Source organism: Trematomus bernacchii, unplaced genomic scaffold, assembly GCF_902827165.1.
Source record: "Trematomus bernacchii unplaced genomic scaffold, fTreBer1.1, whole genome shotgun sequence".
Lineage (NCBI taxonomy): Eukaryota > Metazoa > Chordata > Actinopteri > Perciformes > Nototheniidae > Trematomus > Trematomus bernacchii.
The window spans coordinates 3,906,646-3,922,139 of record NW_022987469.1 but is presented as its reverse complement, the minus strand read 5'-3'; the positions used below and the strand labels follow the sequence as shown (position 1 = coordinate 3,922,139).

At 39.0% G+C, this 15,494-nt stretch overlaps 1 protein-coding gene across 4 annotated transcripts in view; it reads right to left on the bottom strand.

Moving 5' to 3' along the window:
• The window catches only part of cadpsa (Ca2+-dependent activator protein for secretion a), a 182,947-nt gene that overhangs the window by 122,168 nt on the left and 45,285 nt on the right, over positions 1–15,494 (bottom strand). For all 4 annotated transcript variants that reach the window (XM_034143464.1, XM_034143457.1, XM_034143441.1 and 1 more), the window contains exon 3: positions 6,357–6,689. In XM_034143464.1, the coding sequence (XP_033999355.1) occupies positions 6,357–6,689 (333 nt within the window). The remainder of the gene's footprint in view (positions 1–6,356; positions 6,690–15,494) is intronic.

Genomic DNA, 15,494 nt, shown 5'->3' with positions numbered 1-15,494 from the left:
TTGTCTGTCACATACTCTTCTTGTCTGTCATATACTATTATTGTCTGTCACATACTCTTCTTGTCTGTCATATACTATTCTTGTCTGTCACATAAGTGGCGCAACCAGGGCCAGTTCTAGCCAATTTGCTGCCCTAGGCGAGATTTTAGCTGGCGCCCCCCCAGATCTGGCCCCTATGCCAAAAACCGGCCCTGGGCGCAACTGATGCGGTATTGTGCTAAGGGGAAATTATTTTGACCGGAGAGATTTCGATTTGCCGGTCTTCAGCGTATTTTACCGGTCAAAGTCCGGTAATTACCGGCTAACGGAAACTCTGCCACAGCCACCAGCATCAACTCAGCCAGCAAGGAGGTCTCTTAGAACACACGTACACAGCCACCACTGCTCCTAGTACTAGGATGAGTTAAATGCAGAGGCCACATTTCACTGTGTGTGCTGTGTGCTCTGCATGTGTGGCCATTAAAGAGGGTTTCATCCCTCCAATTCTATCTATCTATCAACCCGGCCAGCAAGGAGATCTCGTAGAGCACACGTACCCCCCACACAGCCACCAGCATCAACCCGGGACAATCAAACGTACCTCCCTCCAACACAGCCACCAGCAGCCCTGCACCATCACCCCCACCTGCACAGCAGCCAGCCCCACTGTCTTGGAAGATGGACAAAGACCCTGCCACTGTCTTTACATGTTTTAGTTGGTTGAAAAAGTTCTGATATTGTAAATAGTAAGATTTTCCAGTTTGTTGTATTTTTATAAATAGTTGGTTGAAAAAAACATATTTATCATAAATTGTTGGTTGAAAAAGAGTTCTAATGCTGAATTTGTATTTGTACACATCACACAACCTTGGTATGTAAGTCATTCAGTCCTGATGTATCTCAGTCCCTGCTGTGGGGAAAGTAGATTGATAAACAACTATTTTACTCAAAATTCAAATGTACACATGTTCATTTTAGACATGAATTACAAATGTACAGTGTTTGTCATATATTACACTACTTTTGTGAACCTAAGACTTTGATAAACCAAATCTAAAACACCAGAAAAATGGATGACATGAGTAAGTCTGTGTTTTCACAAGAGTTTTGAAGATTTCAAAAAAATCGGATGTCAAATGTTCAGCTTTAGAGCTAATTATCTCATCACACAGTGCTCAAAGACAGTGGTTCCCAAACTTTTTGTGCCCAAGGCACACCAAAGGACAAGTAAAAATCTCAAGGCACACCTATTGTGCAAAATAGCCCTTATAACACGTGTTATCACTCATATCATGTAAAATATCTGTAAATGTGCATAATTATTTACTAATGCCAAATATAATTTGAAAAAGACAACTATATTACTCATGAAATATTTATTAATGAAATATTTCAGAAATTAAATTTGAAACTTTATCAAATTAGGCTTCATCAAAGCAGCAACACACTCATTTAAACCAGACAGGTCACAAAATTAAGAATGAGGCAAAGACTCAGCAGAAATTCAGCACAGAGAACTGTCAATGCAAGGAAGCTGCACTGTCCATGGGCCTGAACTACAAATTATAAATGTAACATTTCAGCAATCAGCATTGAAACATGTGCTATTGTAAATATTTTGCCGATTTACAAATTAGTGAGATACATGTGCCTGTCAGGGCGCGCAGATTTTTAAAATCCTTGGTGGCACTGAGGAGAGGGCCACTCGCAAGTCCTGTTCAACAGAGAGCTGTGACCTCCTGTTGTTCTTCATGTAAACCAGAGTAGAGAACCGAATCTTGTCTGTGGATGATAAAATGTTTTCATTCCTGCCCTGAAGCTTGGCGTTTAACTCGTTGAGATGCCCAAATATGTCTGTGAGGTAGCCTGGCGCACCACCTCTCATCCGCGAGCTTGTCTTTATGTGGGACAGCGTGTTCACGTGAAAACTCCAAAAGCTCTTCCCGAAGCTCATAAAGACGGGATAGGACTTTCCCCCGTGACAGCCAACGTACCTCTGTGTGGAGGATCAGGCTTTGGTGGTCGGCTCCCATCTCGGCGCACAGCTGGGAGAAGAGGCGAGATTTCAGGGGCCTTGATTTGATGTAATTCACCATCTTCTCCCGTAGTATGGCTTTCCATTTCTTTGCAGAAGAAAAACGTCTCTTTGATCGAGTCAGCATCAACATATCTGACGTTTGCCATAAGTTGGGCAGCCCCACTTATGTCAGTAGATTCGTCTATTTGTAGGGGAAATCTGCCGCTCGCCTGCAGTGCCATAAGACAGGTAACTTTCATGATACTGTCTGCTGACAGTTTTTTTCCTCTTTTCTTTCGGTGGTGGGTTGTCGGCAGTCTCTGCACTGGTGGTTGGTGGTTTGCTCCGCACAAGAAAGCGCTCCATTTTCCCTCTTGCGTGTTTCTGTTTTAATGTTGTCCTTCAGCCTTCGATGTGTCACGGTCTTATAATTCCCACCTGTGCAACTTTTAACAGCGAAATATGGGGTTCTGTGAGGATTTTTTTTTAAAGAATTGTTTTTAGGTATAGAGTTTGCCTCTGTATTATGAAATTAGTGCATACAAAGTACTGATATAGTAAATACAAAAATAATTATTTTTGTGTAGTTGTATATTGCAATAATAACGTATGGTTGTTACAAAATCCCACGGCACACCCGGACTTGCCTCACGGCACACCGTTTGGGAACCACTGCTCTAAGGTGAGTGACTTTATACCTAGAACAGAGACTGTCCTGAACATTTTGATATGTAACACACGGGGTGCCATGTATAACAAGTACATTTAAAAGGTGATTTAAGGAGACATCTAAAAAAGACTCAAGAGGGTTAATGCACCGTTTTTGTATTACTATAATGAACAGCAATACGTTGACCCACGTCGCTCAAAACGGCTCAATAGGCACACTGTAGCAATATTTTGCATATTTGCAGATCCGTTTTACATTTGCACATTTATTTGTGAGTTTGCAAATCTTTTAAATGCATTTGTGGATGGTGTTTTACATTTACAAATCACATATTTACACACAAATTATTTTTATGTTCACACAAATATTTATGAGACAAATCTAACCCCATAAATATATCTATTGTTCTATATAATGTGCGTATGGGGTTAACATATAAAGAAATATCGTTTTTTTAAAGATTGTGTTGATTAACGACACATCATTTTTCCTCATGGACTTCAAAATCCATTATTTGAGATCTGGAAACTGTAGTGGGCATTTAATTGTATCATATTTGGTTGGTAAAAAAATTACCAAATCATAAAAAATAAGAAACAAATAATTGTCTCTAACTCAAATATTTGAATGTCTGAATGTATCATACACTTAAGAACATCACCTGGCCTGTATGTTAATTTAATATGTTTTTAAAACATTGTTTATGCTTTAAGACCACTTGTATGTGTTTTCAGAATATTTTAGTAAAGATTTGGGTCCATATTAAAACACTTAAACAATTCAACAGAGATCATTTGTAATTGCTGCAATGATGGAACTTATAGACATCCCCCTGATGTCTGTTAGGAAATTCCTCCGTGAGATATAAATCAAAGTATATGGGCAGCGCTAACCCCTCTGAGAGTCGATAGAAAGCAGCTCACCAGTTTGTCCTTGGTACTGAATCCATTTAGAAGTGATGTGCCTTTTATAAACCACTCTCCCTGCCACACTTGACCTCCATGTCAAACTTCAGCTGTTGGCAAATGATCAAACTGTAAACGCCAAAGAGCTGGAACATGTTTGTGGACAGAGACAGAGAGACTTGTAGAGCTGCTGAGTGAGGGGCTGAGGATCCAGAGACCACGGACACATTATTACCACATCCATCTGCTTTATCTGCCTGCTCTGTGATTATCATCGCAGTCTGCATATTAATAACTCATTATCATCCCGCAGCACATTTTCAGCTGATTGAACCCCCCCCTGCTTCTCTGCATTCGGTTTGCCACAGAACCTTGCAGAGCGTCCACACATGTGAGATGGAGTTTTGATCCAACGTAAATGTATTGAAAATGAGGTTGGCTTTTTTGCCTCTTTAATTTGTATTGTTTTATAATAGGTTTCATATGCATTGTTTAACGCTTTGAATCCACTGAACACTTACCAATGGGTTCCAGAGAAACGGCAAACACGCCCATTTCCACCCAAATGACCCCAGAGGTGGAGTTCTTTTGGCTAAACCTCTCTAAAAAGGTCAAATGTCACTTGTTTTGCATCAATCTCGATACAGGGTACTTATTATATGTTGTACTTTGGATTCCTAAAGCTTTTAGTCTACCATCCCATCATTCAAGGGTAGTTTTCACTATAAGTAACAAATAATTTTTGGACGGACACTATAATTTACAGTTTTTTACTATGTTCAATCTGAATTTTCTTTAAAATAAAAAACATCTATATTGATTCTGACTGTTCTAAATCCAACTCACAGGTTTATCATTACTTTGAGAAAAAACATTATTAATTTTCCCCTTTTAGAAGGGAAGATATGGTCATTTGTTCTGGAAATGTCATTTTCGAGCCTGAGACCTGAAAAACAGGGATTATAAAATATTTTTATTATTTTATTTAATGTTACAAAACAAAAATGACCATGTTCACGTCTTAAAGTCATCCTGAGGCCTTAGTTTTGGTTTAAAATTACACAACATCATGTATGTGTTGCTTCTTTTGGGCTTGTTTTCATAGACCTGGTTGCTTATTTCTCTCAAATCTGGCAACAGAGTGGGCGCAGTGTCTAATAGTAGCAGTAAGCTAACAAGAGGCTACGTTCAGCTGATGCCTCGGGAGTCGGGACAGAAAAGATGTCAGGAGTTTGGAAGTATTATAAAATTGAAAGCGAAGGCAGTGTAACAGCCAGATGCAATGTTTGCAAGGCGGAGGTTCCGCGTGGTGGAAAGAACAGAGCTACGTTCAACACGACCAATCTAATACGCCACCTGAGAAACAAACACCAACAACAACACGACGAGTACACAGCGGCCACTCAGGTAACGGCACTGAAACAACCGACACTTTCAGAGACTTTTAAAAGGAAAGAGAAACTGCCCCAGAACAGTGAAAAGGCCAAAAAAATAACAGCCAAGATAGCTGAATTCATCGCGTTGGATGACCAGCCGTTATCTGTGGTGGAGAACGTGAGGTTTAAGGGACAACTTGAATGCTTTTTTCCTTTTTTTTCTCTTAATGCATTGCATAAAGATCGGATCGGGAAAAATCGGTATCGGCAGATTGTCAAAATCAAATGATCGGAATCGGATCGGGAGCAAAAAAAGGTGATCGGGACATCCCTATATATAATACATATAATGGAACTGTTCTAGCGGTAAACACTTAAGAAAGAACATGTGAAGCTATGTGCTGTATAAGAAACAATGCGCGGAGTGTTTTGGGAGTAATATGCTGTGTGTTTACATTAGCAAACATGCTAACACTCAGAGCTAGTAGGCTGTAGGCTACTGGAGAGAATATGTGTAACGTAATGTCCTTGTGGTAAACCCTGCCAGAGAGAAAGGTTTGAGCTCCATACTGTTTCAGAAATAAAGCTTGAAGTGGTTAGGAGCATAACATGGCATTTAATCACCACAGCGTTTAGCTGAGTTCTCCCGGTAGAAATCTCTCTCTAGCAGGAGAAAGCTGCGTGACGCTACAAAGGAGCATGGCTAGCAACGTTCAATTTAAAGCAGAATCAGCCTGTTTGGAACAGGGCTGCAAAAGAGGGGTATGAGTAGTATGAGGCATGGCTACAATGGGTGATCTGTTTGGTATTTTAAGCAAAAAACTTCACAGACATGTTTTGTATAGGTATGGCCCTACAATATATCTTTCCAATATAGCATAATAGGTCCACTTTAAAAATTCAAAATAAAGTTTTATAGCTATAATTACATTATTACAAATGACACCATGGATAAGACAGATGTTTTGTATTGATTCCAATGTTGTCATCGCATCAGAGCTTTGTAGGCGGGATAAAGAATGGGGATGTTATCTTCCTGTGCCAGAGACGTAAGTTGATAGCTCTTAAAACAGCAAATCTCTCATTGACAAACCTTTTCTTCCTCTTCATTACCACAGTTTCTACAATAACAAAAAATAGCACCAACTGGTTGGACTCATCATCCCCTACTGATTATTATTATTTTTTAAATTATTTTGGAGTTATTGAATGACAAAATAAACTCAGTCAAACAGCTCTCTTATTCCGCACTTCAACACTGACACCTGAGTCAAAGAACACATTAAAATGTATACAGAGGTACAGTAAGACAATCATTTTGTTTCGTGAAATAAACTACTAAAAGAGATGCACAGAAGTGTCTGTCACATATTCACAGATAAACAGTTAGGTATAGTTGGAGCACTGACCTGGCAGGCGTTGTAGAGCAGCTGGTGCTCAAACTTCTTGACGCCCAGGATCTGCTGGAACATCTCGTACAGCTGGTCCTTGCTGAGGATGAGCTCGGAGGCGGCGCTGGCTGTCATCCTCTGCTGGTGCTTCCGGGGGTCCTCCTCTCCTCGGTAGATGGTGTCAAACTTGGCGATCCAGGAGCTCAGCACCGTCTCCTTGCTCAGGCCGTCGATCTCAGGCAGGCTGCGCACCCTCTTCTCTATGTGCTTCTTAAAAACCTCCCGGGAGTCGCTGGCCGAGCAGCCGCCGCTCTGCACCATCCGGGACACACGGTCGCTCTTGAGGAACACCTGCAACCAGTTTGTGAAATGTTCTTTATGCATCACAAACTCAGAGTGAGGGGCACATTTAATGCAGGAAGAAGGAGACTTTAAGGTGTTTAGTTTAAAGTCAAAGCGCATAAAATACATAAAAAACATTTTTTTTACAGTCATTACAACTAGCTTTGATAACACTTTAATGCATCAATAATTATAAAACATATCATTTATATTATTCTGAAATGGACCAATCTGCACAATGACTACTTTAAGTATATTTTGATACTAATACTTTTCTACTTTTTAACATTTTGTTTGCAGGACTTTGACTTGTACCAGAGTATTCCTACACTCTGGTACTTCTACTTCTACTTAAAGGGGACCTATCATGCAAAATGCACTTTTGTACGTCTTTTATACATGAATATGTGTCCCCGGTGTTCCAGGGAACTCACCAAGTGTCAGAAAACACAACCCTCTCTATTTTCCTCCATACCCAAATCTCTAAAAAAGGGGCTGCAACGGATCTGATCAAAACTGATCCAGATTTGAACACTGTCGTGACGTCAGGACGGTGGCGCTACGGCTATTGGGCCAACTCCACCAATCAGGAGGAGACAGCCACGGCCATTGCCGTTCGAAAGCGCTGGAGACGCTGTAGTACATATGCCAGGCCTGTAAGTGGCGCTGTAGTCTGCCACAAAAGCAGTGAAGAAGACTTGGTTACCATGGTTACCCTTCTGTTTATTCTCCGCTGTGGCTTTCTTTCTCCCTCCCCGAGGCAAGCGTTTGCTCCCGCTGCAATGCAATCCCTCCCCGTCGAGGCAAGCACTGTAATTCTCTCCGGTTAGTCCACCAGCAGATGACAAACACCCACCTCTCCGCCTCTTCCAAGGAACGAGGGGACCGTGCGGCAGAGTTTGAGTTTCAGCTTGTTTCGCCGGTCAAGATGTCCGTTAAAGTTTAAATCTTCCGGACAAAATTAGAAAAGTGCCGGTCAAAGGTCTTCTTTGTTATTTATTGAGCTTTAAAACAAATGAATAACGACTCTATATAATAAAACACGGAGGACGGAGATCTCTTTTTCTCCCCCTCTTCTGACAGCCCAGCAGCTGATCAGAGCACGTCTCCCCTCTCCTGCAGGGGGGCGTGGTCAGCAGAATCAGACCCGTAGACAGCAGACAGCACATAGAGCGAAATGAGGCATGGCTAAAATGCATGATCTGTTTGGTATTTTGAAAACAAAAACGTATAAATATACATTATATAGGTATGGCCCTACAATATATCATTTAAATATAGCATGATAGGTTTCCTTTAAGTAAAGAGCTGAGTACTTTTTCCATCTCTGTAAACTCATCAATAAGTTTGGGCCTGTGTTCTTAAAGAAGGAACATGCTAAAGCTACTGCATCATGGGTAAATACCTCTCGCCCACACTCTCGCCCTTCTGGAAGAACACAGTAACACCTTTTCAGCAACACCCTGACCCCCCCCCCCCCCCCGCACACCAGGTAGACCAGGGCTCCATCCTCCATCCAGCTGACTCTGGACACTTCTCCTGAGCCTTTCTGCACTCTTAACACACTAATAAATGTTCCCATTCCTGCACTACCAGTGGTGCCTTTTATCTTTATTTGTATCTCCCTTTACAGTACATTTGTATTTTTCTATTTGTATGTACATACACAACAGTGCACATGTATTATTTATATAAGTATTGTACCATTTGTACTAAGCATCATGACCCCAAAATACTATTTGAGTTTGAATCAAGGACTTCAGTGTGAAATGCTACTTCTCTGTAGAGAGCCCATTTTCATAACGGAAGGATAAAACTGACTTTAAGTATGTGTGTTCAGTAAAAACAAATAAGAATTGAAATCACAACCACAACACGTTGCATTAAAGCTGTAGCTGGTGATTGATGAGTAGTAAATGGACACACTGATGTCTCTGTCAGCTCTGTGTAAACCTCTGTTTCTGTTTCCTCTATCTTTCTCTTCCTGTCCGTCTCTCCCTCTGTCTGCCGGCGTCACTTCCAGCCTGGAGCTAAAGCCGTCTGAGAGCTTTGGCTTTTTAATTGAATTGGATAACCTGTGTCACCAGCTTCCTCTGTTAAATATCACACCTTTCTCATATGGCTGGCTGGTGCTGCCACATTAACTGATAAGAAAGTGCCAGTCAATGTGTCACTCCAGCAGGCCAACAAATAAACATGTTCCTTCTATAGAAACCAACAGCACCAGCAAACGCCTGCGTTAGTAAGAAAGCTTTTAAGAAACACATCAACTCATTAAACAACAACGGTATTATGACCTATGTATTGTGAACTCTGTTGACTTTAAAAAGATAATAGAACATGGAGGAAATCTGTCTGAGCATGGAAAGAGCATTAACAACAGATATATACTGATGGATCTATGGGATCTATGTGTCAAAAGTTTAGTTTTAATAAGCAAAACATGTGTATTTTGTTACGTTATTTAACAGTGAACATAGACATTGTCAAATTAAGAATAAGCAATACAACAGATTAAATATAGGGCGTCAAGCTAAAGCTATATTATGTGAAAGCAAAACTACAACACACAGAACATGAGTACCATGGACTGTACAAGACAATAGAGTGGCGAAGTCCCTCCCCTTCCGGTGGACCTCCATGGGACCTTATTTCGGAAAAATTATGTATTGAAGTCAATGGAGAGAGAAAGATTATCTTTCGATCCCGTTTGAATTGTGCCATATGATGTTACACATATGATGTTTGTCAATTTAAAAGATAATTTTGCAAGTCAAAAAAAAAAAAATGTGTCGTAAAACTGTGAAGTAACACATTTGTTTGTGTGAAACGCTCAATGAACTACATCTCTGGTCAACAACACACGTCACCAAGATGGCCGTCACTACTGTCTTGTCAACAAAACGATTGACTACCCTCACTATCACCACAATGAAACACGTCCTGAAGAATGTCATGCAAAGCTGCCTGCCTGCCTTCCTTTGATTCTCTCTGAACTGCCTGGTCTTTTTAATGTTTAATGTCCAGTGGCGTTTTTATATGTACAAAAGTGGTGGGGCACAAAAAACTTAGATGTCTATATATAAGCTTCTGCAGTGACGTGCAGTGAGGTTCATGGCTGCTGAGGCACTGGCACTGACTCTTCAGGTTTACAAATATTATATTTTGACCTAAACCAAAATATAATATTATTTTCAAAAGCTTTTTTTGTCTGATGCTTCGATTAATTTTAAACAGACAGTTCAACAAAAGGATACCCAAAAAATGTAATTTTATCATTTAAATATTGAATTGTTCTCTCTTAGTAAGATCCCATTTTCAATAAAATGGCGGTCTTACCTTGACTTGAAGATGAAGTCCATTTGCCTATCCTTCTGGACAAACATTTCTATTACTTTTTTGCAAAAGTCCTCCTTATCTTCTTGTAGTTTCAAAAGTCTATCATAAATCTAATCCATAGATTTATGTTAAAAAAATTATAAAAGTAGGGTAGACATGTGGATGTTATCCGGCTAATCAAAACGTGCATTTATCTAACAGGTACGTTTCCCACAGATCTTATTTCGAGCTATTTTCTAAAATCCTCTGGAGAAATCTCATTGCTTTTTTGTGCTTACTTCCTGGTTTTAGGACGCGCCACTGCAGCTCTCTCTCCTCCTCTTCAAGCACCACACTTTTCGCGGCACACGTACTTACAGCCAATCAGCTCTGAATGATTTGAGATGACGTATGGTGGGGATGGTAGCTCCGTGCCCCTCTGGTCATTATTTTTTTGCCACACACATTACATTACAAAATACTCTGAGCATGCGCAGTGTAGTTTTTACAGTCACCGTTCACTTCACAGCGAGAGGAAGGGGCATAATCAGGTTTTGTCCCACATGGCTCTAAACAGCTCAATAGGCACACACTGTGACTGTAGACACACTAATTAGAAGAACACAGACTAAAACAGCAATGTACAGACGAATCAGATGATTAAACATGATCTTAAAATATATTTTATATATTTTTTTATTTATTTTTTTGCATTTTTGTAATCATTATTTGTAATACTTTCTGCTGACACTAGGTGGGGCTGATGCTAGCGTTAGCGTTAGCATTTCTCCCCCGGGCTTGAATTGTGTATTATAGAATGATCACACCGGTGACAGTACTCTTCAAAGGGTTCACGAAATATGACTACTACTCTTACTGTTTAACATTTTGGGTTACTTAATGTTACTTCATGTTAAGGCTAATAAAAATGACAAGGCTGTAATGCTAACTAGCGTGCTAGCTACTAGCTAGCTTGATCCAGACACTCCTGGTCCTTTCATCAGACGGGAAGCGAAAGAACGAGCAAGACCCATTGCTGGTATAATAACAACGTGGTACTAAGCACACAGGCATCTTGTTAAAGTTATCTTATCTTAGCCAGCGCCATATAGATAGATTCTATCTATATGGCGCTGATCTTAGCTATCTCTTAGTGGAGGAAAACAATTGTGACATCACTTACGTGACTCTGGGATTTGTAGTCTTTCTAGTTACGTATTTTTCATAGTCTTATATTTCAACAGTTTTACGACAAACTGTGACTTTTTTGACATGGAAATTATTTTTTAAGATTGACAAACATCATATGTGTAATTCATTGCACAATTCAAACGGGATCGAAAGATAAGTTTTCTCTCTCCATTGACTTCAATACATTATTTTTCCGAAATAAGGTCCCATGGGGCGGAAGTAGATGGGCGTGACTTCGCCACTCTATAGCTAAATATGCCAGCGGCATGATGCAGAGCTGAGCTGACACAAAGGGGGAGGGACGGTGGAGCAGGGGGCGGGGCTTTGTGACGCAGCAAAGCAGATAGCTGGTTCCTGGCGACTTGAGACCCACCTGTCACTCAAAGCATCCACGTCCTTATTACCATAACCAGGGTTGGGAGGGTTACTTCAAAAATGTAATCCATTACAATCTCTAGTTACATGTCAAAATCAAATCAGTGACCTAATCTGAGTATCACAATATAAAAGTAGTGTAACCTGGTTACTTTTTTCATCACTTTTGGATTACCTCAATATCAAATGCAATACAGATAAAAAGAATATAAAATAAATACAAATAAGATGTTTTTTACTTAAGTATAGGTAACCTGTAAACCAAGATATTTCATAAAAAAAATGAACTAACAGTAAAAGTTTATAAATGCTGTTTAAGCTTAATACATTAATCAAAAGCAGACTGTATTTTTGTTTAATAATGTTAATAAAAATGCATGTATTTAAATTAAAGAAGATGAAATTAGCCTAAATATTAACCATACAGAAATTTCATTCAGTATGTCTCCCTATAATATATCTATCTTTATTTCAAAATGTATTGTAACACTGTAATCCTGCTGGTTATCTCTCTGTTATTTTATTATCTTTTCTTTTTAATGACTGATTTTAAATGCCATTTTCTTAATGTCTTCCATTTTTGTAAAGCACTTTGAATTGCCTTGTGTTGAAAGCTGCTATATAAATAAACTTGCCTTGCCTTGCCTTACAAAAAAAGGACCACCTCACAAGCAACAACCCTAGGCAGGTGTGGCAGGGCAACCCACTCTCTTCAGTCTGCGTACAAATGACACGACTTTACACATTGGAAATGCGTGCAATAGATACGCAGAAGTCTGATTTTGCGTGCATATGATACGCTAACCATTCCCATTGAGATCTGAGGCCGAGTTTTGCGTGCATATGACACGCCACGTTTCATGCCTGCACCACTTATTTTGGTCCGGTCGGCTCTTGGTAGACCGGAAGCTGTGTGGTTCATAAAAACATGTTCTTACTCAATACCAAGCCACGATTATTGTTTTTATTTTAAATCGTATAATGTCGGACTTTTTTTGCCGTCTGTGAGGAAAAGAAATGTGGCTCAGAGCCTCAGAATAATGAAATCTGTATTTTTTTTAATCTTTTTTTCCTTCTAATTTGTTATTCTTTTCTAAATAACACACTGTTATTCACTCAACAATAACACACAATTGTCCTTGTTTTTATTTATTCGTTTAATTCTATAATCTTGGGCTTTTTAGCATGCTTATTAGCCGTAAATAAAGTCACCGGAAACAGACGTAGACGGTAAACTGATTACCCAAGATCCTCAGCTTGAAGCTCGGGATGTTTTAGATATGCATTTTATGCATTTTTTATGTTTTAGATATGCACGTTGGGATATGGTGTTAATACGATATGATATCCGAAAAAAAAATCAGAGTTTAGGATGGCCGAAGACACTACACTACCCATAATCCCCAGCTATCGTTTGGGACTACAGTCCCGTTGACAAACCCCGTGATTAATCTTCAAGCTCTGGGATTGGATGTTGGAGTGGCAGTGCGCCAAGGTTACGCCGAGCGTCAAAGCTCTCTGAAATGGAACGAAACCACGGCAGACTAACCAAAACTGGACTTGAACGCCCCCCCAGAACTACACATGCTGGCTATTGTGTTTCGCAACATGTTCTCTATGGCACGTCTCTACTGGGAATTGTAGTTTTAAAAGACGTTTTCGTTTTTCCCAAAATTAGAAGTTGACAGTATTAAACTGTGTACAGCCCTGGAGGTTTAGGGGACAGGAAACAAATGGGTGTGTACAAATGTAAAACATGTAATTAATAAATGGGTGAAAATCGCTTGTGTACATAATTCGCAGCATTAATATATACCCACATGATAGCTCATTGTTACTTTGTAATTCTACTCCACTACAATTCAGAGGTTAACCTGGTATTTTTACTCCACTACATTTATTTTAGTTACTTTGCAGATTCTGATTAATGATGTGAAATATAAACAACCCTTAAATCAGACTTTAGTTACACCTGAGTAAAATTCAGGGAAGGTGATTGTCAAGTGCCAACAATCAGGAGAGATATTTGATAGTTGGTGCTTGAAAAGACTAAACATTTATCTGCAGAGCCCTATAAAGTATATTCATTACTCGTTATTCTCTACTAATAGTTAATTAAAAACTGTATATAATGGCTATTTTGCATATCCCTTTCAAGATTTAAAGATGTTCTAAGGTTTATTGACATATCATATACACAACTACGGTGTAGTTATGCAATGAATGAAAAACTTGGGTCACAGGTTCCTCAACAGTGCATTACAAGACATCTATCAATATGTGTGTATACTTCCACCATTAAACTGTCATATTCTGCACATTTCTTATACTATCTACATAAGAGTATAATTAATGTGTATAATATCAGTTAAAAATAAGTGCTTCAACATAGTTAACATTGCAGGAAAGCAATGTATTAGACGTTAAGTACTTTACGTCAGGCTTAATATTTATGTGTAGATACCCCCAAAGCTTTTTTCTTATTTAAAAGAAGACCTTAACTTAGAGTATTCTTTAATGTGTTAATAAAGGTTAATTAGTTTGTCTGTTTTGCACATCCTCATATTAATATCTTTGTACATCCGGCACTAAACTGTTTTATTGTAGAGATCACTTACAGTATCTTCTTGATTTTTTATATTCTATATTTCTATCATTGACCTTCTACTTTCCCACTATGAAAGTATGTACTCTTAATATTTTTTTCATCAAATAACATTATTCAACAAAAATAATTCAATAACGTGCTTTAACCACTAGGCGGTGCACACAAGGTACACACAGCATACTAATAATAACTTTGTATTATTAGTGTAGGACACTTATGTATGTATAACATCTGAAGATGTGTAGTTTTATGCATGTTTTTAACATAATTGTACAGGATATTGCTATACTATTTCTCATGTTTTACTTCTACACATTAATATCTGATTTGTAAAACATCACAGACAGAAAGGTATATCCGTTATTTAATGGTAAGCTATTGAAATTGTGATTCCATAGATGTGTCTCCCATCACCCAAATCCCCTGACTATTCTCTCAACTCAGTATTTACATTCTTATATTCAAAGAAAATCAGTAATATCTTTAAAAACTACAAGTCCTTTTCTATCATCGTCTGTTTCCGGTATTGTTCCTGTAATGAGAGTTCACATTTATGCTACATTGAAAGGTGGAATTGACTACACATCTTCAGAAACATAATTTGCTTCAGATATAACTCATAGCAATATTCTAACCATTAAGAAAAGCCAACTGCATTAAAAACCCAGTTAACAAACACTAGGTAAAGTATTTTTCCTTCAGTAATGAAGATGTAATTCCAATGTAGACACACCTGGGGTCGCTGTTCTGTCTGTTACGCTGAGCCATGCATTGTCTGGAACGTAAAAGGGACGAAGAAGATATATGGTTGATTTTAATTTAACCATATATCGAGCCCGATCGTCGATTTCAAATGTGTGCTCTAAAATGATATTTATAAAAGACTATTATCATTATTATAAGCAAGACAATAAATGGCAAAGATATGTAGAAAATAAACGTATTTAAGATACGTTCATAACAAACGTAACGTGGGAGAAAATATGTTTCTAGAAGATATGTAGAAAATAAACGTATTTGAGATACTGAAGAGAGTGGGTTAACGTGGCGTGTCATATGCACGCAAAACTCGGCCTCAGATCTCAATGGGAATGGTTAGCGTATCATATGCACGCAAAATCGGACTTCTGCGTATCTATTGCACGCATTTCCAATGTGTAAAGTCGTGTCATTTGTACGCAGACTGAAGAGAGTGGGTTGGGCAGGGCATTAAGAACATAACCAACTACAGGGGGTGTGACACGACAACTGGGGACTCAAGCGTGTCGCTAGCAGAGGAACTGAACTGCTTCTTTGCACGCTTCGAGACACCACAGCAGCAA